Here is a 27,103-nt window from a genome sequence, read left to right as displayed (position 1 = left end):
AACCAAGACCAAAAGGGGTGATAACAAGACTTTTGTGGAGGTCTTGAGGTGATTTGGGCGTAATAGGAGGAATTTATGATAATCCATTAAGGAAGGTCAAAGAATAAGTCCAAGGATGGAGACGAAAGAGTCAAGTTTGGTTTAAAAATGAAGGAATGATATACTTGTAAATATCTTTTAAAGGAAGGGCTTGTGAATAATACCAAGGAGGGCGACACTATAAATGGAAGGAGACTACTCTAATGAGATTAAGCTTATTCTCCCTAGTAACATTGGCGACCACAAAGCAATGAAGAATGTACGACAGGGACGTCACACGATGTATATAGATGCACCGATCATAGAAGACAGCCGGGATGAAAAAATTTATGAAAGATGACGTCGTTGAAGTCAACCCAATGCCCGTCAAAGGAGCTTTAACCACTCTATGAAATCAGGCAGAAAAGGGAAAAGCCGCGACAACAAGAAATGGAGGGTCATTCGACACGCTCAGAGCAGAAGACACCTTGATCGGAGGAAAGAACAGAGCAACGGGAAATGATAGCTTAATTGTCCAGGACATTCAGAATATACTTAAAGAGTTGGACGTGCACATGACAAGACAACAAGAAATACATATCATGAGCAAGCAGATGCAAGGGAAACAATATGGAGAGAACTCATCCAATGGAGGAAGAGACACCGCGCCAGGAATAAAAGTGGACAACATTAAATAGACATTGCCATCACTTACCTCAAAAGACACCATTTCCAAATTCGTTGAGGCACATTACCATATGATCAGGCTGTTGGTATATCAGAGACAAGATCACTAGTCTGTACTGAAGATTTCTTATATCTTATTGAACTGACGTACAATGATCATTTAAATAGATCATGAAAGGACAACTAACACAAACGAAACTGACTCCTAAAATGATGCCAACAAACTGACTCAGTCTAATGACTTATTCAATCTCCTAAAGATAAGAAAGCTTCAACAAACTATATCTAACTCGATGACTTGCCTCTCATGCATAGCCGTTTTATTCTTCATTTCTTCCCCTAAACTGGAACTCCTCCCTTCCAGTTTAACCTTCTTTAGTTTCAATTCCCAGGCTCTTCCTTTGTTTCTCAAATGTGTCTCGTTTTACTGCTTTGGTCATGAAATCCGAGAGCTGCTCCAATGTCGGACAATACTCAAGTTGAATAATCCCATCATTCACTAGCTCGCGTAGGAAGTGATACCTGACATGTATATGCTTGCTCCTTCCATGTAGCACCAGGTTCTTTGACAGCTTGATGGTTGAGCTGTTGTCACAGAACATTACAGTCCCTTCAGCTTGTTTAACTCCAATCTCTTCTAAAATGTTCCTGAGCCATACTCCCTGACAAGCTCCATACGCAGCAGCCACAAACTCAGCCTCAGTTGTTGACAAGGTTACTATGGGCTGTTTCTTTGACGCCCACGAGACAGCTCCGCCACTCAGCATGAAGACATAGCCAGATGTGCTTCTTCTATCGTCTACATCTCCCGCATAATCACTGTCTGTATAGCCAATCAGTTTATCTTCTCCTCCTTTCTTGTACTGAATTCCATACTCTCTTGTGCCTTGCACATACCTCAGGATTCGCTTAGCCGCCAACATATGTATCTCCTTCGGTTCTTCAATGTATCTACTCACAAGATTTACTGAAAAGGTTAAGTCAGGTCTGGTAACAGTGAGGTACCTGAGACTCCCAATGAGCTGCTTGAACAATGTTGGATCAACTGCAGCACCTTCACCTTCCTTAGATAGTTTCTGTCCTGGAACAATTGGATTCATCACTGGATTACAGCTCTCCATTCCAAATCTTTTTAAGACATCCAAAGCATGTTTGTGTTGATTGATGAAGATTCCTTCTTGATCTTGAATCACCTCAACTCCTAGGAAGTATCTCATTCTTCCAAGGTCTGTCATTGAGAACTCCTCCATCATCGACGCCTTGAACCTTTCACGTAATGTGGCTGAGTTACCAGTGTATATCAGATCATCAACGTACAGGCTTACTATCAAGATCTCTGCTCCATTCCGCTTCACAAACAGGGTGTGCTCACAATAACACTTCTCAAAGCCCTCTCTTGAGAAATAGCCTTCAATGCGAGTGTACCAGGCCCTAGGGGCTTGTTTCAAGCCGTAAAGAGCCTTCCTTAGCTTGAAGACCTTCCTTGTGTCCTGTTGATCTTTAAATCCTTCTGGTTGATCTACATAGACGTCTTCACTTAACTCACCGTGCAGGAAAGCACTTTTTACGTCTAACTGGAACATCTCCCAACCTCTTCGAGCTGCTATGGCCAAGATAACACGTATCGTGTCCCACCTCGCAACTGGTGCGAACACTTCATGAAAATCAATACCTTGTCTTTGATGATATCCTTTGGCCACCAATCTTGCTTTAAGCTTGTCTACTTCTCCTTTTTCATTGTACTTCGTCTTGAAGATCCACTTTACTCCAATCACTTTGGCTCCCATAGGTAGTTCTACCAACTCCCATGTGTCATTTTCTTCGATGGATTTTATCTCTGTTTCCATCGCTTCTCTCCATCTTTTGTCTTGAACTGCTTCTCTGAAGCTCTCAGGATCTTCCGGGTGAGCTACTATAACGTATTCATCCTCTGGGTGGGCTACCATAACGTATTCTTCCTCATCTTCCTCGACAAAGAGCCCCACATAATCCTTCATCCAAACAGGGACTTGCTTTCTTCTTCTACTAGAATCTCTCTGAGCTGTTCCACTTGTGTCTCCTAGCTCAGGCTCACTTTCTTCTTCTTGTCTAAGCGTATCTGAAACCTCTGTCTCAGTATTCACTTCCTCTTCAGGTGGGGTAGCTTTTGTTTCACCTCTTCATCATCTGATTCAGTCATTAGTTTCTCCCATACGTAGCCATTCTCTTGTTGATTCTCCTCCCATTCCCATCCATGATCTTCATCAAACTTCACATCTTTGCTTATTATAACTTTCTGTGTCTCTGGATTGTAGAGACGATAACCCTTTGACTCCTTGCTTACTCCCAGCAGGATACATTTTATGCCTTTTCATCTAACTTGGTCCTTCTCTCATAAGGTACCATTGCATAAACAATGCAGCCGAAGGTTCTGATGTGAGCGACTGAAGGTTTGTGACCGCTCCATCGTTCTTCTGGTGTCACATCTCCTAGTGCATTTGATGGACTCCTGTTCAGAATATGAACAGCATACTGAGCTGCTTCAGCCCAGAACTTCCTTGGTACCGACACCTACAAGCATACACCTTGTCATGTTCATGACTGTTCTGTTTTTCCTTTCTGCTATGCCATTTTGGTGTGGTGTGTATGCAGTTGTTAGTTGTCTCTTGATTCCCTTTTCTTTGCAGTAAGTTTCAAACTCCTTAGAGTTATACTCTCCTCCTCGATCTGACCTTAAACATACCAATGCTTGTCCAAGTTCTCTCTCCACAGCCGCTTTAAACTCTTTGAAAGTCTGTAAAGCTTCTGACTTCTCGACAAGAAAGTAAGACCAACATTTTCGACTGTAGTCATCAATAAAATTTATCATGTACCTTTTTCCGCTTGATGATACTGGCGTAATGGGTCCACAGATGTCTGTGTGAATAAGTTGCAGCACACGATCTGACTTCCACAAACTTTTCTTTGGTATATTTTCTCGGTTTTGTTTTCCCTTCATGCACGTATCACACAAGTTCTTTTCTCCACTGATTTTTAAAGATGGGATTCCCAGCACCATATTCTTCTCAGCCAGCTCTTGCATTCCCTTGTGACTAAGATGTCCAAGTCTTTTGTGCCACAACTCTTCTGTCTTTCTTTCTGTGACTTGTAAGCATTTTACTTCATCGTCAATTTGCTTCATCTTTGCCACGATGATGAACATACGATTTTTGCTCATCGTTGAATGCATCAACAATCTCATCTGTTGCTTGTGCCATATTTCACAGACGTCATTCTCAATGATGATTCTCAGCCCCTTTTGTTGCAGTTGTCCCACACTCAGTAGGTTATTTTTAAGTCCCGGCACAAAGTAGACTGAGGTAATGGTCTGTGCAACTCCATCAATTCTCAGACTGAGACTCCCTCTTCCCTCAACTTTCATTCTTCTGTCATCTCCTAACTTCACATTCGTATGGAAGCTACTGTCAAAATCACCAAACCAACTCCTATTTCCACACATGTGATTACTGCAACCAGAGTCAAGAAACCATATATGTTCTTCTTCTTCTTGAACTGTCTCCACATGTGCCATAAGTAACACATCCTCTTCGAGCTCTGCATAATTGGCATTCTTATCCCAGTCTGGACATTCGAACTTGTAGTGGCCCTTCTTGTGGCATTTGTAGCACTCAATTGACTCCTTATTGAAATTTGATCTCCCTCTTCCTCTACCTTGATAACCTCCTCGACCTCTCATGTTTGAACTTCCTTGACCTCTACCTCCATCAGATTTCCATCTTCCTTCTATCTTCAGAGCATGTTCTTCCCCTACATGTCTGATCAGTTTCTGCTCATGCACCATCAGAGAGCTCTGCAGTCCATCAACCGTAAGATCCTTTATGTCGTTGGATTCCTCGATCGCACACACGACGTATGTGAATCTTTCAACAAGCGTCCTCAAGATCTTCTCCACCACCTTGGAGTCAGTCATCTCTTCTCCTAGGTTACGCATGTCGTTCACCACTAGCATGACTCTCGAGAAGTAATCTGCTATAGCTTCTCCTTCCTTCATCTCCAAAACTTCAAAGTTGCGTCTCAATCTTTGTAACTGTGCACTTTGAACTCTCTGGTTCCCTTGGTACTTCTGCTTCATTGAATCCCATAGATCCTTGGCCGTGTCCTTCTTCATGATTGTCTTAAGAATCGACTTGTCTATTGATGCAAACAAGTAATTCTTCACCTTGAGATCTTTTAGCGTTGCCTCTGCTAACTCAGTTCTCTGTACACCAGTCAGAATCACGTTCCTCTCTGGTCTTATGATCCCAGTTTCAATTAGATCCCACCACTCCTTAGACTTGAGCAAATTTTCCATCAACATGGCCCAGTACTCGTAGTCTCCATCGAATTTCGGAATGCTTAACAATGAATCTCTATCACCCATCTTCTTCCTCTCTCTCACCAGGCTCGTATCAGGCTCTGATACCACTTGTTGGTATATCAGAGACAAGATCACTAGTCTGTACTGAAGATTTCTTATATCTTATTGAACTGACGTACAATGATCATTTAAATAGATCATGAAAGGACAACTAACACAAACGAAACTGACTCCTAAAATGATGCCAACAAACTGACTCAGTCTAATGACTTATTCAATCTCCTAAAGATAAGAAAGCTTCAACAAACTATATCTAACTCGATGACTTGCCTCTCATGCATAGCCGTTTTATTCTTCACAGGCATGACTGTCAACAAGCTGTGGAGTTACTGTACCCAGTACAAGTGACATACTATTACTTTCCAGAGGATTACACACATCACCAAAATTCAAAATATATAATAGGACAAAGGAATGCTCGAAAACACATCAATCATTTCATATCTTCCATGAATGCCTATGTGAACGACCACAACGTGTGTTCGAAGAAGTTCCGAAAGTCCCTCTCACACACGGCGTTTACGTTTACGTGGTATGACAACCTAAAGTTGAGAAGTATCAAACCCTGGAAAGAAATGGTCCATCCATTTCTAAATAAATTCTACCCGGCCAAGAAAAAAATCAAGGCGATTGGTTTGGGAGGATGCACTCAGCACCCCGACGAAAAAGTAGGAAAATTGATTACCCGATTTAAACATCTATCACTAAATATATGTGTACGGGGAATGGCCATAGCGTTTTGATGGAATCTAGTTATTTCCAACCTTCATAGAGTTTGAAGAAGAAGCCGCCAAGGTCTCAGATTGTGCAGATCTGTTTAATCTTACAAGGATCGAACAAGCGCGGCATCACTCGATCAATGCGATCTCAGCAGGGACGCAAGCCCCACGGCAGAAATAGACTTCGTATCCCGAAAGTGATAGGTTTACCGAGTCTATCTCTCGCTTTCACTCATTACTAATCCCGATATTATTTCAGCACCGCTGGATTATCAATCGGAATTCATCGCGGGATTTAACAGCGGTGAGTGTATCATCTTCCCCTTCGTATCCCCCTTATAACCAAGGCGGGGAAAGGACCGGAGATGTTGGGAGGAACAATGAGTCATTACCGCCATTCCGTGCAAAGACCAACTGTTAGGGTTACTAAACCAACGGGTAATCTTGCCACGGACGCCGGTCGATACGAACATCTCCCAACTCCTATGATGCGCTGCTGGTGTCATGTCGTTAACCCTCACCACACATTATTTCCCTCCAAAAACGGAAAAAAAAGAGAAGCAGAAGATTGTACCTACACTGCTACTCTAGTCTCTACACATCCATTTCTGGGTCGCGCGCCTCAGCTCTCAGTTCCTCATTCACTTTCTCTCTCTCCAAAAATCCTTTGAAATCTTGACCAGTCATGTTGTCTCCTTCACAAACCCTAGCTCTAGTAGTTACAGAAGAAAGAGAAGCAGCTGATACTCAGCTCTCATCTCTCGTCTATGGTAAACTATCCTATTCAAAAAAAACTCGCATTAATCTCGTTTGATGGTTCAATTTCTGGTGATTTTTCGTTAAAAGTTCTTTAAATTATACGAAATCTTGCTCAATTTTTTACGGTTGAAAGTGAAGTGGTTGATTTTGAAAAGTTCAAACAATTTCAACAAATCATGGAAGCTTTGATGAACTTTGTTATAGATTTTGAAAATTTCACCCCCAAGTTCGTCAAATTTAGGAGGATTTGATGAACTTTGTATCAGATTTTTTAAATTTCTGGTTGAAATTTGATGTGTGACAGTTGCTGAGATTTGTGAGGATTTTGTTAATAAGTGAAGACTCAATGTTTTTAGGATTGTTGATGAACATGGATTTAGATATTGAAGCACTTTTTTGTGTGATTAGATCTTCTATTGGGTTAGCCAATCTGAACATAGATATTTCTGCCAAATATGGTTCGATTTAGTAGTTAATCGGCCTATGTTCTTTAAATTAGACGAGTATCCTAGTCCCTGAGTTTCTTTAATCTACTTTTGGTGACTGGTGTCATGTTTTATGTTGTTTTGTTTGCTTTCTTTTGATGATTGCAGATGTCTCACAACAAGTGCAAGTAGCAATGGAGAACATGCTTAAGATGACTAAGTAAGTCGTATCTCATACTTGCAGGTAACTGTATGATTTGTATCCTTGGTCCTCCCGTTATCTACTATTCCAATTGTATCATCGGAAGTGTTGGATTAATATCAGTGTCGCAGACTCCATTGTGTAGTTCACCCGACCTAATGAGAGCGTTGTACATTATTGTTTTAGAACCTTAGATATGATTTTTAATGAGTCTTAAAAACTGTGAAATAGATCAGAGCTCAAGCGGAATAATAGAAGAAATTGAAAAGTGCAAGGAATCTGCAACTGAAAAGAAGAAAATGTTAGACGAAGAAAAAGAACGTTTCCAGAAAGCTGCTTACATGGCTTTAGATATGCTCAACAACACTGTAAGATACGTTTCTTATCATTTCCCTGTTTTAAAGAAATTTCATTTCATAGTGAAGTGTTTCATGACACATATCAGTCATTGTAATCTTGCTCCCTGTTTTATCCATTTTTTTCTCTGCATCCAGTAGACAAGGTTAAACTTACCAGGCATTCATTGAATTATTGTCACTGATTAGTTTCATGTTTCATATTAGCGCAAGTAAAACACATTTTTAGGGACATTTGAGGTGCACTTTTGATTTTTGAGTATCACAATGAATGAATTGCAGGTGCCGCTGTAGTACAGTGGTAAAGTCACTAGGTGATGATACCAGTGATCTGAGTTCGAAACTCGCCAGCATCAAATTCTTTACCGATCAAAAAAAAAGTATCACAATGAACATGTCTACGCGTGTGATGCATAACCTGCACACCCTTAAGGAAATTTGCAGAGGCCTTTCAATAATGAAACTGCAGCGCTAGCAGTTTAGCATCTCCATATTCTTATCTGGCATTTTGTGATGCTTATGTGAGCTAGAACTGTAGTCCTTTCGCAACATCAATGAAATTGTTAGTTAAATCTGTTTTCTAGTTTTTTTGAGGAAATTCTGTTGCTTTACTTGCCAAAATTGACCATTGAGAATATTTGTAAGTATATTGAATCTGCTTTACTTGCCAATTTGAAAAGATATTCCATCGATTCTGGTTAGTGAATAAGTTTTCCAGGCTTGCTGCTTTTTGTTGTATCTGTTTTGTCGGAATGATGCCAGTGGATTCCCAACCTCAGGAAATGTGGCCTAGTAGAACTTACTAGTCCTCCTGCCTGACGATATATGGAAGTATGGCCCATGCTATGCGTCCGTGCCTCGGTGTTTAACTGTACATTTGAAGAGGCATGTGCATTTAAGTTGAATTCATAATTTTAGTTTGAATTCACATTTTATGGCAACAAATTAGATAACTTGATCAAATGAGCATAACGGTACATTGTGTTGCATCAAATTCCAAATGAAGTCTTTTCATTTCTTATTAAACACTTCAAGTCATATCATGTCGAATGCCATGGAGGTTACATATACTCAAAAATGTACTACAAACTAAAATTACTTATTAATATCAACAATAGTATTACCTTCCCTTTTGTCCACAAGTTGCAGTCAACATTTTCTTTGAATTACTTCTAATCTGGATTCTTCTGTTCCATCATATTATCTCTTTGGTTCTCTCACTTCTCAGTATTCAGGATAATTGTCTTCGTAAGATGCGTCACAGTTGGAGACAGGTGCATAAGGATTACATGCTTTTCTCAGGATGCCACTTTATACTGCATCCAACACTTGGTTTTTGCACAAAAGACAATGGCTGCCCACTGAGAGCAGAATCTATTGCCATGCTCAAGTCCCTTCCAGTAACTCTCATATTATTACTTGGCCGTGAGTCATCAAACTGGCCATGATAAACGAGCTCAAATGGTCTTCTGCCAACCTTTTTGTAGAGTAGAAATTCAGGTGTGCAGACAGCTCTGAATGCTCGTGCAACATCTTGTGACTCGTCATAAAGATACGGAAACGGGTACTTGAATAACTTTGCTTCTTCTGCCATGAAGTCAGGACCATCCTGTGGATGCGTAACTACAGAATTTGAAGAGATAGCAACAACTGCAAGCCCCTTCTTCATGTAGTAGTTGGTAAGTTTCACGATGTCTTGCTTCAAGTGTATTACAAATGGGCAGTGGTTACAAATAAACATAACCAGTAACGCAGGATGAGAATCAAAATCGTCCAATTCCCAAGTTTTTCCAGTAAGGGGCTCTAAAAGCTGGAAATCAGGAGCTCTAGATCCTAATAAAACCCCTTTAGACTCTGTTCTTGCAGCCTTAATTACTGGTCTTCTGGGTTGCCTACATTTTTTGAATTGTAGAGAAGAAGGGAAAGCAAAATTTGAAGAGACATGATGCAACGGTGAGAAGAATAGAGCTCTTTTCCTGGCTAACATGCACTTGGAATTGGGAGTGTGTACACATATATCTCACTATCAGACACGTGTATATAAAAAGGTACGTGGAAAGCATGCAGGCCAAAACATCAAAACATGATGCGTCACGAAACACCGAATAAACCCCGAGGAGTTACTTTATCTCATCCCCAAAAGAGGAGCTAAGATCAACGGTGGAGAGAAAGTTAGCTGACACGGACTGACAGGGGCAGAAGACACTTGTCTGACACGAGCAGACCCCTCAACTACCCACATTAAACACTCTGAGCAGTGTACGTGTCGACCAACCTGTGGAACGAGCGAGGATGCCTCTGCGGGATCAAGGGGCAAACGCAGACCTCCGCGTGATGGACGCAAGGACACAAGAAGATAAGGTTCCAACGGTCTTCAGAGATGGGTCCCACGTTCTAACCTTATAAATACCCAATCTCCACCAAGAGGAAGAGGGGGAAAAATCAGGAAGGGAGGAGAGAGAGAGAGAGAAATAGTAAGGGTAAGTTAATCCCTTAGAGGAGAGAAACATGTAAACCCCAAAAGTCATTCAACTATTCGTGTAACCGTGAATGAAGAACATAGTAAACAACAAACCCCGTGGATGTAGGCCTTAGTGCTGAACCACGTAAACCTTGGTCTTATTTACATTTCAGCACTTTACATTCATTTAGCTCCGCGCATGTTTGCTTATATGTTTTGTTTTCCTTAATACTTATATCCCATGCACAAACGCCACGCATGGAGTTGTTGGATGAGGCCATGATAAACCCGAAGGTTTTGAGCCAATGAATCAACACCAGGGTACCATCATCATAATCTCTTTAGATGATAATGATTGATTGTGAGCGTTCGGACCCCCTCGTGGTTGTGTGCCACAATTTGGCGCTAGAAACAGGGACTTCGTCCCGGTAAAAGATTTATCTTGTCCTGTGATTTCATTTTAATTTGGCATATTTGCTCTGATTTTATCAGCTCGGACCGTATAGATCATTCGTTAACTGTATTATGTTCAAAAACCCACCTTTGGTCTTCGATAAGAGTTATTGTTCTAATCCATCGGATTTACAATTTTCGTAGTTTTTATACTAAGGATCTCCTTTAATAAAACTTAACCCGTATTTTATAGCCTGCGGGTATTAATTCCCTCTTGAAAAATTGTATTTCGCCAACTAACCCGCTTCACGCGGATATTCCCGTTTCTGTTGTTTGAAATAACTTATGCAGAGAGAACGTGTTGTGAGTAAAGAAGGCAAGTTTACGCGAGATTTCATTATCAACAAAAGGGCACGTGATGGAAAAGACGCAGGAAGCAGGAAAATCCAAAGCTTTGTCAAAAGAAACACCCAGGACAACCCCGATCATCACCCGAAGCAAGCAGAAAGGAGATAAAGCTAAAATGACCAATCGAAGGCAAGATACTGCAGAAATCACTTCACCCATGAACGCTAATTCAGTTGCAGCGGCGGCTCTCAGAGCAGCAACGATAAAGTACGGGGAGGCTGCGGTAGTCCCGAAGGCTGCGGAGGCTAGCAATACCTTCGCCATGAGTCAACTTAATCAACCAAGAGAAAGGGTGGATGAATCCAGAACATTCCAACCCGCGCACCTTCTAACCTTTGGAATGCCGCTAACAAATAATCAGAATCAAACCATACCGGCGGCTCTGGCACCGCAGAGGGGCGCTCACTCCAATTTGGAAACACCAGCAACCGAAGCTGAACCCCTGCCACCTTTAGTACAGACCATGGAGGAGGGCGGCACCACGGCTGTAGCGGCACGCGCTGGGACTCCCAATCAGGGGTCCAACCAATCACACCGACTAATGGCTGAGCTTGAGGAACTGAGGAAGAACCAGCAGGTTTACGCAGAAGCTGTAGCTCTGTTGGCCAGAGAAAATCAAGATTTAAAGGAGCGGATTGCTCTAAGCACGAAGACCAGCCAACAACTTGATGAAGCAAGCTCCAAAGCACCAGAGCCAAACCAAGACTGTAGAGTCGTCCTAGCGGCTAATGAAGACGCGACAAGGAGACGTAGCGTATCCGACCCGGATTATGACGATGGAGAGTCAGACGGTAATGAGCTGAAGAATTTAGAGCACCAACGCGCAATGGAGGAACTACGAGATGAGATGATGGCAGAGATCAGGCAATTAAAAAATAAACAAGGTGGGGGAAGGTTAGAAGAGGTCATGAGAGAAGCTAACTCCACGCCCTTAACGCATCGCTTGGCCAACACCCCTATTCCACTGAAATGCCCTGTCCCGACGTTCGAATGCTATGATGGATCCAGCGACCCTGCTGCACATGTTCGGTACTACAACCGTGTCTTAGCTAGATGGGGTCAGAACGACGCCGTACTCTGTAGATACTTCCCGTCAAGCTTGAAGGGATCGGCGTTATCATGGTTTGATAATCTGCCACCAAACTCCATCCACTCATACGACCAACTCGCAGAGAAATTCTTAAGAACATACATGTACAACAAGACTGTAAACACCGGGATGGATAAGCTCTTTTCACTAGCAATTGGCTACAAGGAAACCACGAGGAGTACACAAACAGATGGCATAAGATCTGCCAAGCCATAGGGAGCGTGGACCCAGTGGTAAGCATCAACTGCTACAAATGGGGCTTAGACCGAATGAGTCCCCTATTTGTTGAAATTCACGGGAGCGTGCCCAAGACAGAAGGAGATCTCCGAATAATTATCGAGAAGCACGCTCGACTTGAAGAAATTCAACGGGAAAACCCGAGGGCATATCCGCAGAGGTCTCACCGCACCAATTCAGCGGAACAAACCAATGGGGCCAAAAGGGGTTGCTCAGATGAGAGACCTCACGAAGATAGGAAGGAACGGAGGGATGAACGAAGAACAGGCGACCGAAAATTCGAAGATCAAGTTTACACGAAACTCAACGCTAGCTATGCTCGTATCCTACGAGAGATCAAAGGGAGGGAAAACTTAGAGTGGCCATGGTCTAAGGGAAAGCAGCCCCCGAGATCCGAGAAGTCTAAAGATTACTGTGAGTATCACTGTTTCAACGGACACCAGACCGAAAAATGCAAGAACCTTAAAATAATGATCCAAAAATTAATTGATGCGGGAGAGCTCAAACATTACATACGAAAGGAGGTTACCGAGGACAGATCCAAACGAACCAAACCAGTCCAACTTCCGGAAGAAAACCGAACAATCAACACCATCTCGTGTTCCGAAGCCACAGGACCCTCACACAGCGAGATTGGAAAAAGGTTACGGAAGCAATTCGAAGACCGCTGCGAGTTATATAAGGTCGATGGGATAGCGGTGGACGAACACGAAGAATGGATGGAATCTCCTCATCTTCGATGCCGAGGATATCGAAGAAGATATGGAAGACCATAACGATCCCTTGGTCCTAACATTACCAGTAGCTGGATGTAACCTCAAAAAGATCCTCATAGACGGGGGAAGCTCTGTAAATGTCCTATTCTATGATGCATTCAAACGGATGAAGCTCCATGATGAACAGTTGATGACCTCTTATCACACCATCTACGGATTCAATGGAGCAGCCACGAAGCCCTTGGGAGACATCGTGTTACAGGTTAACGCAGGGCCCATGAAACTGGATACCCGATTCAGTGTGGTGGACACCCCTTCCCCCTACAACGCCATTATTGGACGACAATGGGTACACAAGCTCAAAGGAGTTGCGGCAACATACCACCAATACCTCAGATTTCCAACACCTGAGGGAATAATGGAGATCAAGGGAGATCGAATCGCTACGCGAGAGTGCCAGGCCACTCAGGATCATATCAACAATGAGCAAGAAGAGCAGCGAAAAATCCGAAGAGTAAGAAATCAAGAAACCGCGAAAGAGAAAGCCGTAGACCTATTCCTTAAGGAAACTACAGGAAAAGGCTTGACGAAAGATGGTAATGTCCAAGGCTCGGAAACAAGTACCTCAACAACCAGCGAAGAGCAGAAACACGCTAAATAGCAATTAAAGAGCGCCCCAGTCCTCGGAAACCCGAAGCCTGTTCACACCAGTAGAACCCGTAAAGGAAATCAACATAGGAACGGAAGAAGACCCGAAGATGGTCAAAATTGGGACCATCATGGACGAAGGAAGAGAACATTCCTTAACCAAATTACTTAAGGAATATGCGGATGTGTTCGCCTGGAAGTTAGGAGATATGCCGGGGATTGACCCAAAAGTAATCCAACATGAACTACGCATCAAACCGGGCACGCCCCCGTTCAGGCAGAAAATACGAAAAGTGGCTCCAGAATATCATGAGGAGGTAGAAACAGAACTTCGGAAGCTACTAGATGCAGGATTTATCAAGGAAGTCAAGTACCCTACCTGGATCCAACATGGTCATTGTTCCTAAGAAAAATGGAGGGGTTAGAATATGCATCGACTTTACTAATCTCAACAAGGCATGTCCAAAGGACAGCTATCCCCTGCCGAGCATAGATCAACTGGTTGAAGCAGTTGAAGGGTACGAAGAGCTGTCGTTCATGGACGGATATTCTGGTTACAACCAAGTAGCCCTGGCAGAAGAAGATCAGCCACACACAGCGTTCTATACCCCACATGGCCTTTATTGCTATACCAGAATGCCTTTCGGGCTCCGAAACGCAGGGGCAACATACCAAAGGATGGTCGATGCTATCTTCAAGCCATGGATTGGAGGAACCCTAGAAGTCTACGTGGACGACATGCTCGTCAAAAGCAAGCTGCGTAAAAATCACCACCAGGACCTGAGGAATATCTTCGAAGCAATGAGACAGCATCACATGAAAGTGAATCCGGAGAAATGTACTTTCGGTGTCACCTCGGGGAAGTTCCTCGGGTATCTGGTGACGAAAAGGGGCATCGAGGTAGACCCAGCTAAGATTCAAGCCATAGTAGAGATGCCGTCCCAAAGAATCTGAAGGAAGTGCAGAAGCTCAATGGGTCCATAGCAGCGTTGGGCAGATTTATTGCACGGTCTTCGGACAAATGCAAACATTTCTTCAATATTCTTAAAAAAGGGAGCAGGTTCGAATGGACCGCCGAATGCGAGGAAGCATTCCAAAAAATCAAAGAACATCTAGCTTCAATCCCGATCCTGCAGAAGCCAGACCCTGATGAAGTTTTGGCACTGTACATAGCAGCAGCAACGGAGGACGCAGTCAGCGCGGTATTAGTCAAAACCAATACAAAGGTAGAACAACCTATCTATTACGTCAGCAAGACACTCAATTCCGCGGAAAGAAATTATACTAAGATTGAACAACTCATCTTCGCACTGGTATGGGCTACCCAAAAACTAAGAACCTACTTCCTAACTCACCTCGTCAGGGTACCATGCAAAGCACCATTGGAAGCAGTCCTCAAAAGCACGGGAAAAGTGGGCCGAATATCCAAATGGAATACCCATCTGGACCAATTCAACATCATTCATGAAATTCAACATTCTCAGAAGTCCCAAGTGCTGGAAGATTTCTTAGCAGACCTCCCCCTTGACAACAACGAAGAGATTAAGGGAATACCAGAAGCCGAGGAAGAAATCAAGGATCCAATGGATATCCTCGAACCTGCGAGTCATAGACAATGGGAAGTCTTTGTCGACGGATCTAAATATAAGGAAGGAGCAGGAATAGGTATTGTCATTATCACCCCAACTGGAGAAAGGATTATACAGGCACTTAGATTGGAATTCAAAGAGCATACCAACAACATTGTTGAATACGAAGCTGTCGTACATGCCCTACGTATAATAATAGAGATGGGGGTAACCGATGTAAGGCTGAAAAGTGATTCGCAGCTTGTCATACGGCAAATAGGGCTCGCGTATAATGTGTACGATGACACCCTTTCAGCTTACATGGCCTTGGTCCAAACATTGGCATCACAAATCCCGAACATTAAGTTCCGGCACTTATGCAGAAGGGACCTCAGGCACGCGGATTCCCTAGCATATATATCATCCATGCTGAGGGATAAAAATGCCGAAGGTATTAAAATAGAAAGGGTATACGAGCCTTCGATTGCATCTCAATTCTCCTTCGCTACCAATCAAGATGTGATGGAAGAAAATATCGAAGACCAGGTAGGAGAAGACATCCATAATGACTTTGATGAAGAGGACATCCTGTCAAGAGCAAAACAAGACGAAGACTTCAGCAACGAAGATGACTGGAGGGTGACAATACATGCCTTTCTCGAAAAAGGAAGCTTACCTGCGGATAGGAAACAAGCTAGGAAGATGCTCTCCAAAGTGGGAAGATATGATCTTCGGGAGGGGGTCCTGTATAGGAAATCCTTCCTTGGACCATTACTACGCTGCTTGTCCCGGAAAGAGGGGCATCGAATTCTAAATGATATCCATTATGGTGACGCGGGGAATCATAGCGGCATGAGATCACTAGCTGACAAGGCAAAAACGCAAGGATATTACTGGCCGACAATGATACAAGATGCCGCGAGGATGTCCCGACGATGTGAATAATGTCAGCGCTTCGCGAAAAAAATCCACGCGCCGGCAACAATGTTAAACTCTGTCGATAGCCCGTGGCCATTTGCAAAATGGGGCGTAGACATCGTCGGGCCTTTCATCGAAGGATCAGGGAAGAGACGATTTTTGATAGTAGCCACGGACTACTTCAGTAAATGGGTGGAGGCTAAGGCCTTGGCCAGGATCAGAGACGCGGATGTGTTCACTTTCATATTCCAGAACATCATTTGCAGATTTGGTATACCTGCTGAAATTGTATCTGATAACGGCAAGCAATTACATGGAAAAAATATAGACATTCTCTTCGACACTTTCAAAATAAGAAAGAACAAGTCCACCCCCTTATACCCTCAAAGCAACGGACAAGCGGAAGCTACCAACAAGACCCTCGCCCTTATACTCAAAAAACAATTAGACGAGCATAAGGGAAGATGGTGCGAACAACTGCATAATGTCTTATGGGCATACATGACAACCACGAAGACCGAAGCTTGGGAGAAAAACCTCACAACAGATATGATGTTAGAAAGGTTGGACGACTTGGAAGGAAGAAGGGAAGTAGCATTGCAAAAGATGGAAAATTATCAACGAAGACTAGCAAGGGAGTACAACAAAAAGGTAAAGCTACGGAATTTTGTAGAGGGACAGTATGTGTTGAGAACAATCCCACGGTATCAGCAAGAAAAGAAATGGGGAAAGTTAGCACCTACATGGGGAGGACCTTTTATGATCCATGACATTGCGGGTAATGGTTCCTACTACCTTTGTAATCTAAAAGGCGAGGTCCTCCGGCATCCTTGGAATGCTAAATGGCTCAAACCATACTTCCCATAGAAGCAACGCAGATTTGAATCTGCTTGGAGTGTACCAGAAGAAGAAGGGAGCCTGACCGCTCCACATGTTTCTATCTCTGGAAGAGGAATTGCAGACCTCAACTTATCAATCAAACAAGCTTTCAAATTATCAAGTCAGTGGAATCTACCTACAATATTGGGGAAAGTAGTTAATCTACAATCTCTCAGGGCTCCCCCATCAGTGTCCATAAGTGTAGGACCAGGGGGAAGGCACCCAGCAGAAAGAGATACCCAACCAATCTTAAGGCAACGGGTCGACGGAATGGGTGCGTAAATATTTTAATCCCATATCCTAGAACGTTGCCCCGGCCCCCACCGTCTGGGAATCCTCTGGCCCAGGATTCGCCAGCGGGGTGACAGGTCTCAAGAAGATCACGAAGGTACCTTCCTTCAGTATCGCACTCAAAAACACTTAAAAACTTTTGTTTTGATTTTACACAAATACTTAAAATAAAAACAAAACAACATTGTAGGTATATCAAGAAGAGGATTCATTTCATAAAGGGTGATTACAAGAAGTGAAAGGCCAAAGTCAAGGATACACAATCAAAAAATATTCCTTTTACAGGATCATCAGCAAAAAATATCCTTGTTACATGATTACAAAAAGTATAATGATGCCGCGGATCCTACAAAACGCTGCGATCTCTACCTAAGTGGCGGCCCCATCGGCAGGATTATTCCGAAGACTTGATGGGACGCTCCCACCAGAAGAGGGGCCCGAGGAGCTGGGCAAGGCAGAAGGAACGGGACGACGAGGATAGTTCTTCACGAGACCATGTTCATTCCTTAGGCCAAGTTCTATCCTCTCCAGCATCTTGTTCGTCTCCTCAGCCAATTGACAACGAGCCTTGTGTTTAATAACTGTTGTCCGCTGTTGGGCTTGGGATAATAACGAAGATAGCCGATTCACTTCTCTAGAAGCAGCACCAACGGCCTCCTCGCGGGTTGCTGCTAAATTCTTGAAGTGATTGGTCTGTTCTTCCTGCTGCGCTAAGGAAGATTGAGCCTTTTCAAGTTTTTCATTTGTGACGCGAAGGCGTCCCTCGAGCTCTGAAAAAGACAACACCACGGAGTTAGCGTAGACAAAAAACAAGCTCACACTCGATGAAATGGGATTATACCTTCGACACAAGCCGAAGCCTCTTCATACTCATTAACAACCGCATATCGCGCTTCATGATGAGTGCCAAATAATGTATATATTTATCCCTTTTTGTTGGAATTTAACTCATCTTTTGTGCATTAATTCTACATTTTATCCCATATTCTGTGTTTTCGTTGTTTTCAAGAATAAATACTTTTCTTAATTAATTTTGCATTTTTAGGTACTAAATAAATCCTGGTTATCTCACGGAGCGAAAAGAGCAAAGGAACGGCAAAGACTCTCGATAGGAGGAAGCGAAGAATGATGTTTGCAAGAGCCGGATCAACTAGAAGTGGGCTTGAAGAGGAAGAATTGTTCTTAAAGAAGATATGGGCTTGGCATACCCAAGGCCCAAAACCCTTACCCAAATCCATTTCCATTATCCATACCCATTTCCATGAGAGCCGTCAGATTGGATCCATCTTGTCATCCAACGGTCGCCTCATCATTGTGCATCAAAATCCGAAGCTCCTGTCAAACACTATAGTACCTAACTCCATCTGAAGCCGTCAGTTTTGTTGTGTCTCATCATCCAAAGGTCGTTCCTATCGCACTGTTGGATCATTCCATCACCTTTTCATCCTACGCTTTCGCTTCGCTGATCATCAACCTTTGATACATCCGCCTCACACCCTAGCATCAGAAACCTATACCCCTAACCAAACAGACCCTTCTTCTCCATCGGGTTCTTCTTCCCAAATCAATTTTCCCCAAAACCAGCTCCTCCTTCCACCCGACCATGGCAGCCTGCAACTGCTGCTCCTCGAGCTTCACTACACCCCTCTCCGCCTCTACCAAAACCCGTACGTACCACAGTTTTCTCTTCCTAGCCTAGTCGTTTCCCCAAACCCACATCTCTCTGACCTAGGTGTGGAGTTGATGAAACAACTCGAGCTAGGGTTGCAGTACATTAATTGGAGCAGGAAGAGCATCAGAGGGACATCAACAAGCATGGGTCGAGCTCAATTCAGGAAATTGGTGAGAGAATTTGATTTTCCCCAAAAAATTAGGGTTTCGAATTAGGGTTTTATATTTTGTTATAAACTATAAATAGGAACTGATGTAGGATGTTAAAGGTTGTTCTTGGACTAGCCAAGTTACCAATTAGGTTTAATTTTAGTTTGTAAAATTCTAATTTCAATTTCATAAACAGTTAGGGTTCTGTTAATTTAGGGTTCTTCATTTGCTGCCACTGTCCAAATTTCAATTCCATACTTTATTGTTTAATTCCATGTTTAGGTTAGTTTTAATTTCAAATTCAGTTAATTTCAATTTTCAATTTTATTCTTAGTGTTTGCTGTTAATTGTCTGTGTTACTGTTAATTTTATTTTGTAAATTTTGTTAATGTTTCATTGTTTAATCTATGTTAGGATAGTTTAATTAGAATGTTGCACTGTTTAATTTCACTGTAAATGCTCCTGATTTGTGTATGTTACTATGTTATCTCTGTGATGTTTACTGTTTTGTGTGAATGTTAGGCTAAAGCCTTTGAAGCATTGGATTGATTGAGCAGTGGGGAGAAACTAGTGCTCACTAGTGACTGTGAGCAAACTGGTTCTCTTCCCACTCTAGTTGTATGCCTAGGCTCTCTTGTTTTGTCAACTGTTAGCTTCTCAAATGTTAGGATTAGTTTACTGTTGTGTGTCAATGCTAGGTTAGAGCCTTAGAGCATTGAGTTGATTGAGCAGTGGGGAGAAACTAGTGCTCACTAGTGACTGTGAGCAAGCTGGTTCTCTTCCCACTCTAGATGAATGCCTAAAGCCATTGCCTTGGCTTTGCTTTTTTCCTTCCTTTTTTTTTACTTCACTGTCTTCTTCACACCCCTGCCCTTGGCTTAGGCCTTGGTTCCATTGTTCTTGTTTAGTTTCATTGCACTGTCACTTTTCCTCATTCCTTCACTGCCACTGTTTTACTTTCACTTTTCCTTCATTTTGTTTGCTATTTTCTCCTGCTACTTCAACTTCTCCTGCTGCTGCTCCAGCTTGCTTCTCTTGCCCTGTGCTACAGCCACTGCTGCTGCTGCAACTGAGTTTGGCTCACAGCACAAGCCCAGCTCATCATTAGGTTACCAAGCCCAGTTCTCAGTCATTACAAAGGCCCAGGTCACTTTTAAAGTAAAAGCCTGATTCAATCAAAGCCTGAACTCAATTAAAGGCCCAGTCCAATTCAGGTTTAAGGCAAAAGCCTAATTCAGTCCACCAAAGGCCCAGTTCACTGTCAAGGGTACTCAAAGCCCATTGACATTCAAAGCCCAGTGCACTTCAAGACCAACTGAGCCCAAGCTCAGTTCACTTCATTATCAAACAAGCCTATAATCCAAAGGTACCCTAAGCCCAAAGCCCAAAAGGCTTCATTGTTAACCAACAACAAATTAGAGCCCAAAATAGCTAGAGAACTCCAAACACACCCAGTCTTTGTGGATCGACCCGTACTTGCACGAGCTACAACTGACGACCGTGCACTTGCGGTATTACTGTAGGCCCGTTTCATTTCGCTTCAATTTTATACGCTTTCCCGGGCCCACCACTTCATCAAGATGATCATATTCCGCGGATAATTTCTTATAGTCTAGTTGAAGGTTGGTGAGAGTAAATTGACAGGCATCTAATTCTACCTGCTTCATCGAGTCCATATGACGAAGATGGTCGACCTCTTTATTTATCTCTGAGACCCCTTTGCTGAGTCTGTACATGCACACTTCGAGATTCCTCTCAGACTCAGCATGACGAGCTACGTCGGCACGAGACGCAGAAAGAGCATTGCTGAGAGCGTAGACTTCAGCACGAGCATCATCTCTTTCTCTGGCAAGACGGAGCATATTATCCTGGACCCCTGAAAGAGGAATGGATCGAGCCGTCTGTAATTCTTCTTCCAACAGCTGAATCCTAGATTCCAATAAGGAAGTGCGCTCACGGGCTTCCCGCAGATTATCACGGGTCCACAGCAGTGTGCCATTAAATAAAGCACGATCATGGTTGTACAGATTTTGCATGTCGACCATCTGAACATGCCGCGCGCGCCATACCTCAGCCCGAGCATCCCATTTCTTAGCTTCACTCTTAATTTTCTCAACCAAATCTCTAATACGAGATTTTTGCCGAACTCTTTCGTTTCGAAGCCATATCAGCTCGGGGACCACCCACTGGAGATAGGGTGGGGAGACTCAGACAGAACAACTAAGAGATAAAAGAATGACGACATACGGCGAGGGAAAAGAACCAAACCTGTGAAAGTGGAAACTTGGCTACGAGTTTGCTCTAACTCAGCGCGCACTGCAACAAGTTCTGAACGAAGATCAGCCTCTGCTTCACCCAGCTTTTCTTTCTCCTTAAGGCTTTTCTTCAGCTCTTCTATTTCCACCTCAGCCGCAGATAATTCCTTTTCTCGGTGACGAAGCTTAGCCTCGAGCTTCAGAGATTTCGCTTTGAAGAACTGATACAGCACGTGGTTACAATGCTCGCTCCTCATCATCTACACATCAAGATGACAAAACATTATTTCACCGAAGCGTCTGATCGTCACGTAGAAGTATGTACGAAAATTTACCTCCAGCACACGCTGCTGCGGAAAGCCATATTGATACCCGTCGGCGATAGCCATCATATCGGCAACGGAAGTAGGAGGCTCCGGCACGAGGGTAGCTTCGGGAACAGTCAACCTTTTTCCCCAGGCTTCAGACACCTGCGCCTTAGAAGACATCTCCATCATGCGACGGGTATACGCGGTTGATTCCTTTTCCCCAGCAACAACAGGAGCGGGATGAGAGACAAACAGAAGATTCTTTTCCTTAAACCAATCCATGATGGCGTCCTCACCCTCAGACGTCGGCGACTGGGGAAGACTATCGGCAGGCGCATCAACGACAGATTTTCCTTTCTCTGACACGACCCCCTCACACGAATGTTGGCATGCTCCTCCGCGCCTACATGCACAGCAGGCTCCTCCGCACCAACATCTTCTACAGTAGCATCCCCATTACCATCACCACCAAGAACATCCCAATCATCATTGGGGGAAAGTAAAGAGAAGTCCTCGGGAAAATCGAGGGCTTCGTCAAAGAACTCCCCCGTGGAATACATCCGATCAAAAGAAAATTCTTGAGAAGTGGGAAGGGTATCCGCGACATCACCAGCAGGGACGGAAACATCCCCGATGACAACGTCATCAGCCACCACAGCTTTGTCCTTCCTTCATCACCAGCGTGACCAGCGAAGACCTCTTCTTCGACATTGATAGGGGAGGTACCAGTACGTTCCTCCCCATCTGTAATCTCGTCCTCAGCAAACTCTTCGTTCACTGGACTAGTAACTTCTTCTTGGGCCTCAACCTCGCCCATCACCGTAGTAGAAGACTGCTTCGGCCTAATCTTTTTCTTCTTCAATACCTGAAACCAACACCACAAAAAGAATTATTTTTCCCGTCTGATGGAAGTTCTAAAAAAGAAGCGCAGCTAGAATCTGCGTACCTGAGCAGCTGAGATATTCTTCGGTGGGAGTATAGCACCGGAACCATCCTCCTCGTCTCCCTCTACGACGTCCAGGGCATAAGGAAAATTCATGCCCGCAAAGTTCAGACGCCAGGGGCAGAAATCTCCATAGCGAACAGGAGGAGATTCGCGGGCTTACTATTCTCGGTAGGCCGCCAACCGCGGGGACCAGGAATCCAACCGTAAGCCCACGGACCAACTATCTCGATAACGGTGGCGTGCCACTCGTAGTCATGATCGCGCTTGATCCTCTCTCGCGCGGGGAAGAGTTTCCGACGACTGGACGCCTCCGTGCCAGGAACATACTTCAGCTTGGCATCGCTGACCTCATTTAACAGACGAATCTCGCCTCGAGGAGCAGGGAGATTCCGAAGGCTGACACTCCACGGCTTGCGATTCCTACTATTGACGTAATCACCGAAGGAGTTATTGAAATTCTCAGGAGTATACCATTCCTTCTCCATGGGATTGGGGACGTAACAAGTCATCGACGTTTCCCCCTTACTCCGCAGATAGCATTCCTTCAGGGGCGGAGATAATTCCCCGATAGTTGGGATAGAACGGCTGTGAGTATTGGTGGAAGAACCCTCACGACTAGCGAGCACGTCGTAGTAGAAGGAATCACCTGATTTGTACAACGGCAGCATCAGACCAGCCTCGAATGCCCCAACCGTCGTTAACAAATGAAATTCATCGAACTCATACTTGGAGATAAGCTCATACGTAATATCATCCTCAGGGGCATAGAAACGAACCCCGAAGGCTTGAAGCTCATGCTTTTCCTTGAATATTTCAAGATCGATATGCTTGAAGGTTACTTTTTTCCTGCTAACAGAGACACTGCGTATCAAGGGAGCAGCCTCATCCTCCTCGGCGGGGCCGGATGAACTAACGAACGCTTCCGAAGCTTTTCTCTTCACGGGGGGATTCTTTGAAGATTCAACCCTAGGAGCTACGCCTTCGTATTCTTCCCTTTAAAAGTTGGAGAAGACCGTAGATGATGCTCGGGCACTAACGAACGTAGAGGAGGAATGTCAAAAGCAACAGCGCGGGGCGGAGCCTGCGTACTCCTAGTATCATCACGAGGACGAGCCATTGAGCGATCAAAGACTCTTCGAGAACCAGACGGAATTATCGGAGGAATCTCTTCCCTAGAGGACGAGGCTTTCGCTCCAGAAGAAACTCGACTCCGACGAACATCATCTTGAGACTCTCGACGCGGAGGAGATCTCGATAACCCAGAATCAGGAGTCTGATAAGTAGGCCGCGGACGGTCAGACATGGCGGGAAAGAATAAAATCAAGAACAAGTTACACAAAAAAAAACATCACCAAAAATCAAAAAACACATCCATAGCAATACAACCACGATAACGTAGCAACCCTAAAATTAGTATACATGCTCAAAATTTCACCCTCGAAGTAATGGCTTCCTTAATTTAAGATGAAGAACAGGGGCAAACTAGTATGCAAGCATCAGAAGAAGTTCTTCATCACAAACAAGGAACAACAGTAGCAGAAAATTCACAAATCAACACAGCATAAAACGGTGGAAATAAAGAAAAGAAAAACTTACCGGCAAAAACAGCAGTAGAAGAAACAAACAGGAGAAGCGGGCGTGGTTAATGCTAAGGTGGAGAGAATTTAAGATCACAGGTGCGATGAAGACTGACAGAAAATTTAAGATCACAGGTGCAATGAAGACTGACAGAGAATTTAAGGTCACAGGTTCAATGAAGACAGACAGAAAATTTAAAGGAAGAATGAAAACTGAGAGAGTGTTTAGGAAGAATGAAATTAAATTTTCTTTCTATCCTTAAAATACCCGAAAGAAAGAGAAGGAAATTAAGGGAGGAATGGGAAACGTGCCCGTTACATAAGCAGTTAATGCACGAATAAAAGACGTGCCCAAGTATCTAGGAGAAGTTATTAGGAGTGAGAAGAATATGCGACGATAGTTTTTCTTCAAGGCACCCATTAGTCATTCAAGCCTGAAGAAAAGGGGCAAATTGTGTACACATATATCTCACTATCAGACACGTGTATATAAAAAGGTACGTGGAAAGCATGCAGGCCAAAACATCAAAACATGATGCGTCACGAAACACCGAATAAACCCCGAGGAGTTACTTTATCTCATCCCAAAAAGAGGATCTAAGATCAACGGTGGAGAGAAAGTTAGCTGACATGGACTGACAGGGGCAGAAGACACTTGTCTGACACGAGCAGACCCCTCAACTACCCACATTAAACACTCTGAGCAGTGTACGTGTCGACCAACCTGTGGAACGAGCGAGGATGCCTCTGCGGGATCAAGGGGCAAACGCAGACCTCCGCGTGATGAACGCAAGGACACAAGAAGATAAGGTTCCAACGGTCTTCAGAGATGGGTCCCACGTTCTAACCTTATAAATACCCAATCTCCACCAAGAGGAAGAGGGGGAAGAGAGATCAGGAAGGGGAGGAGAGAGAGAGAGAGAGAAATAGTAAGGGTAAGTTAATCCCTTAGAGGAAAGAAACATGTAAACCCCAAAAGTCATTCAACTATTTGTGTAACCGTGAAGAACATAGTAAAACAACAAACCCCGTGGATGTAGGCCTTAGTGCTGAACCACGTAAACCTTGGTCTTATTTACATTTCAGCACTTTACATTCATTTAGCTCCGCGCATGTTTGCTTATATGTTTTGTTTTCCTTAATACTTATATCCCATGCACAAACGCCACGCATGGAGTTGTTGGATGAGGCCATGATAAACCCGAAGGTTTTGAGCCAATGAATCAACACCAGGGTACCATCATCATAATCTCTTTAGATGATAATGATTGATTGTGAGCGTTCGGACCCCCTCGTGGTTTGTGTGCCCACAGGGAGGCAGTAAATATGATGATGTAGCTGAAGTCAGAGAGATGATTGTAGCAGTTGCCATGACTTCTTTTCGCTGAATACCGAAGTTTGAATGTATCGAATCAGAACCAAACCATTTTGGACCCTTCCTTTTCTGTTCTTTTTATGATAAGATTATCATCCCTCTTCTTCTAATTTTGGACGGTAGGAAACATATACTATTGTGTCCAGTACTATGTTAGTCGAGTTCTTATTCCTAACGGTTGATCATCCTCGATATTGTAAATTTCTTAAAAAAAAACTATAAAATTAGGCTAAGGCCCACCCATGAATAATTCATAATATGAGGCCCCTAGTTAAAAGAGTTTTAAAACCAGGTCCCTAATTAAAAATAAATTTTAATAGAGATCGAAATGATCAAATTGACCTTCACTATATAACTATCTAACCTAGGTTTTCTCTCAAACAGACACATTCATTTTCATTTCAAGTGAGAGAAACCGGATCTCACTCTCACCATACACAGAAACAGATAGGAAAAAAAAATAAAACGAAAAAAAAAAGAAAAATTGCTGAAATCGGTTGCAAACACAGATAGAAATCCAAATCTATTCATCATCTTCTGAATCGATAAACCCTAAAATCAGAACAACGGATCGTAAAACGTTAGAAACAAGAATTTCAGTTTCAGATTCAAATCCTAAATCAATTTAATTTGAATCGATTAAACCAACTGCAGATTACGAGAGGAAAGAGTCTGATGATAAACAAATAGGTATGTTTTAATTTGCAGCTGTTAGTTTTGAATTCTAACAATCAAAATATTCTCAAGTACAAATTGTATGAACATTGAAAGGAAAAAAAAGAACAAGGCGATTAACTAAAGTTGTTATTTCTCTGTAGTTAATTTGATTTTTAAGTTTCAATATTTTTGTTTTTGAATCAATCAATTTTTGTTAATTTGATTTGTTTTCTTATTACAGATCCAAGAAAAAAGAACAAAACGATATTTTCTTTTGAATCAAATGATTTTTCCTTTGAATACAGGTAATTTTATGTATAAATTTAGGGTTTATTTACAACCTAAAATTCATTGTTGATGAATATTGTAGTTGATGTTCTAGTTCATGTTGATACAAGTACACTTGTATATTGGGTTATCAAGTTCATGTTTTAAGATGACTTTTGTTATGTGATGACGTACAACATGTGTAACTGGCGTCTACACATCCAATTTGCATGTGTAACCTCCGTCTACACATCCAATTAGCATGTGTAACTCGAAGTTACACATTCATATAATTAGATGAATATGAGTTTCTCTTACAAAGTTGTATTGAAATGCCTTGATATGTAGGTTATACTCATAAAACTGTGTTTGTAGTTAAATTATTCAGATTATATACGCATGATATTGAGAGTAGGTATATATGATCTTGGATGGCACTGAAAGTATGTAACTGACATGATATTGATGTAGTGGTTATGCTGGTGATTGTTATATGATAAGTTTTTATATTAATTAGCTTGCATTTATGGTTATGGCACTCTTCTTACAGCGGTGATGGTGGTTACAAGAATATTGATGGTGCCGGTGGTAGTGGTGGTAGAAGATCTAGTAAAAGTGAGATTGGAGTGAAATCAATTGTTGAAAGCGAAGAACGAAGATCAACATTGAGTGATCCGCCTATAAAATTTGATTTAAGAGTAATGTTTTTTTTTTGTTTATCTACAT

The 27,103-nt window shown here is 42.9% G+C and overlaps 1 protein-coding gene and 1 long non-coding RNA gene across 3 annotated transcripts; one reads left to right on the top strand and one right to left on the bottom strand.

Moving 5' to 3' along the window:
• The first annotated feature begins 6,427 nt into the window (after positions 1 to 6,427).
• On the top strand, positions 6,428 to 9,036 carry LOC113303721. 2 transcript variants are annotated; one of them, XR_003337724.1, is made up of 4 exons: positions 6,428 to 6,590; positions 7,173 to 7,224; positions 7,438 to 7,574; positions 8,791 to 9,036. It is a non-coding gene; the product is annotated as an uncharacterized LOC113303721 (long non-coding RNA). The 2 variants fall into 2 exon arrangements; XR_003337725.1 differs by lacking the exon at positions 8,791 to 9,036 and adding an exon at positions 7,845 to 8,229.
• LOC113303720 lies at positions 8,526 to 25,591 on the bottom strand. The gene is made up of 2 exons (XM_026552779.1): positions 25,392 to 25,591; positions 8,526 to 9,562 (listed from the first exon to the last, which is right to left on the bottom strand). The coding sequence occupies exons 1-2, from the start codon at positions 25,448 to 25,450 to the stop codon at positions 8,848 to 8,850; spliced, it is 774 nt and encodes a 257-aa protein (XP_026408564.1). The 5' UTR covers positions 25,451 to 25,591; the 3' UTR covers positions 8,526 to 8,847.
• Between the last annotated feature and the right edge of the window lie 1,512 nt (positions 25,592 to 27,103).

Source organism: Papaver somniferum, chromosome 8 (genome assembly GCF_003573695.1).
Source record: "Papaver somniferum cultivar HN1 chromosome 8, ASM357369v1, whole genome shotgun sequence".
Classification (NCBI taxonomy): Eukaryota; Viridiplantae; Streptophyta; class Magnoliopsida; order Ranunculales; family Papaveraceae; genus Papaver; species Papaver somniferum.
Note: the sequence above shows the minus strand (reverse complement) of the source record. Positions and strands in the feature narration are given on the sequence as shown.

What these genes read in the sequence shown, in the direction of transcription:
- LOC113303720 (XM_026552779.1), bottom strand. Translation starts at nt 25,450, where the DNA reads ATGGCAACTGCTACAATCATCTCTCTGACTTCAGCTACATCATCATAT. An exon ending in TCATCATATTTACTGCCTCC is followed by an intron (nt 9,563 to 25,391) that starts CTGTGGGCACAC and finishes TGTACACACTCC; the next exon opens with CAATTCCAAGTGCATGTTAG.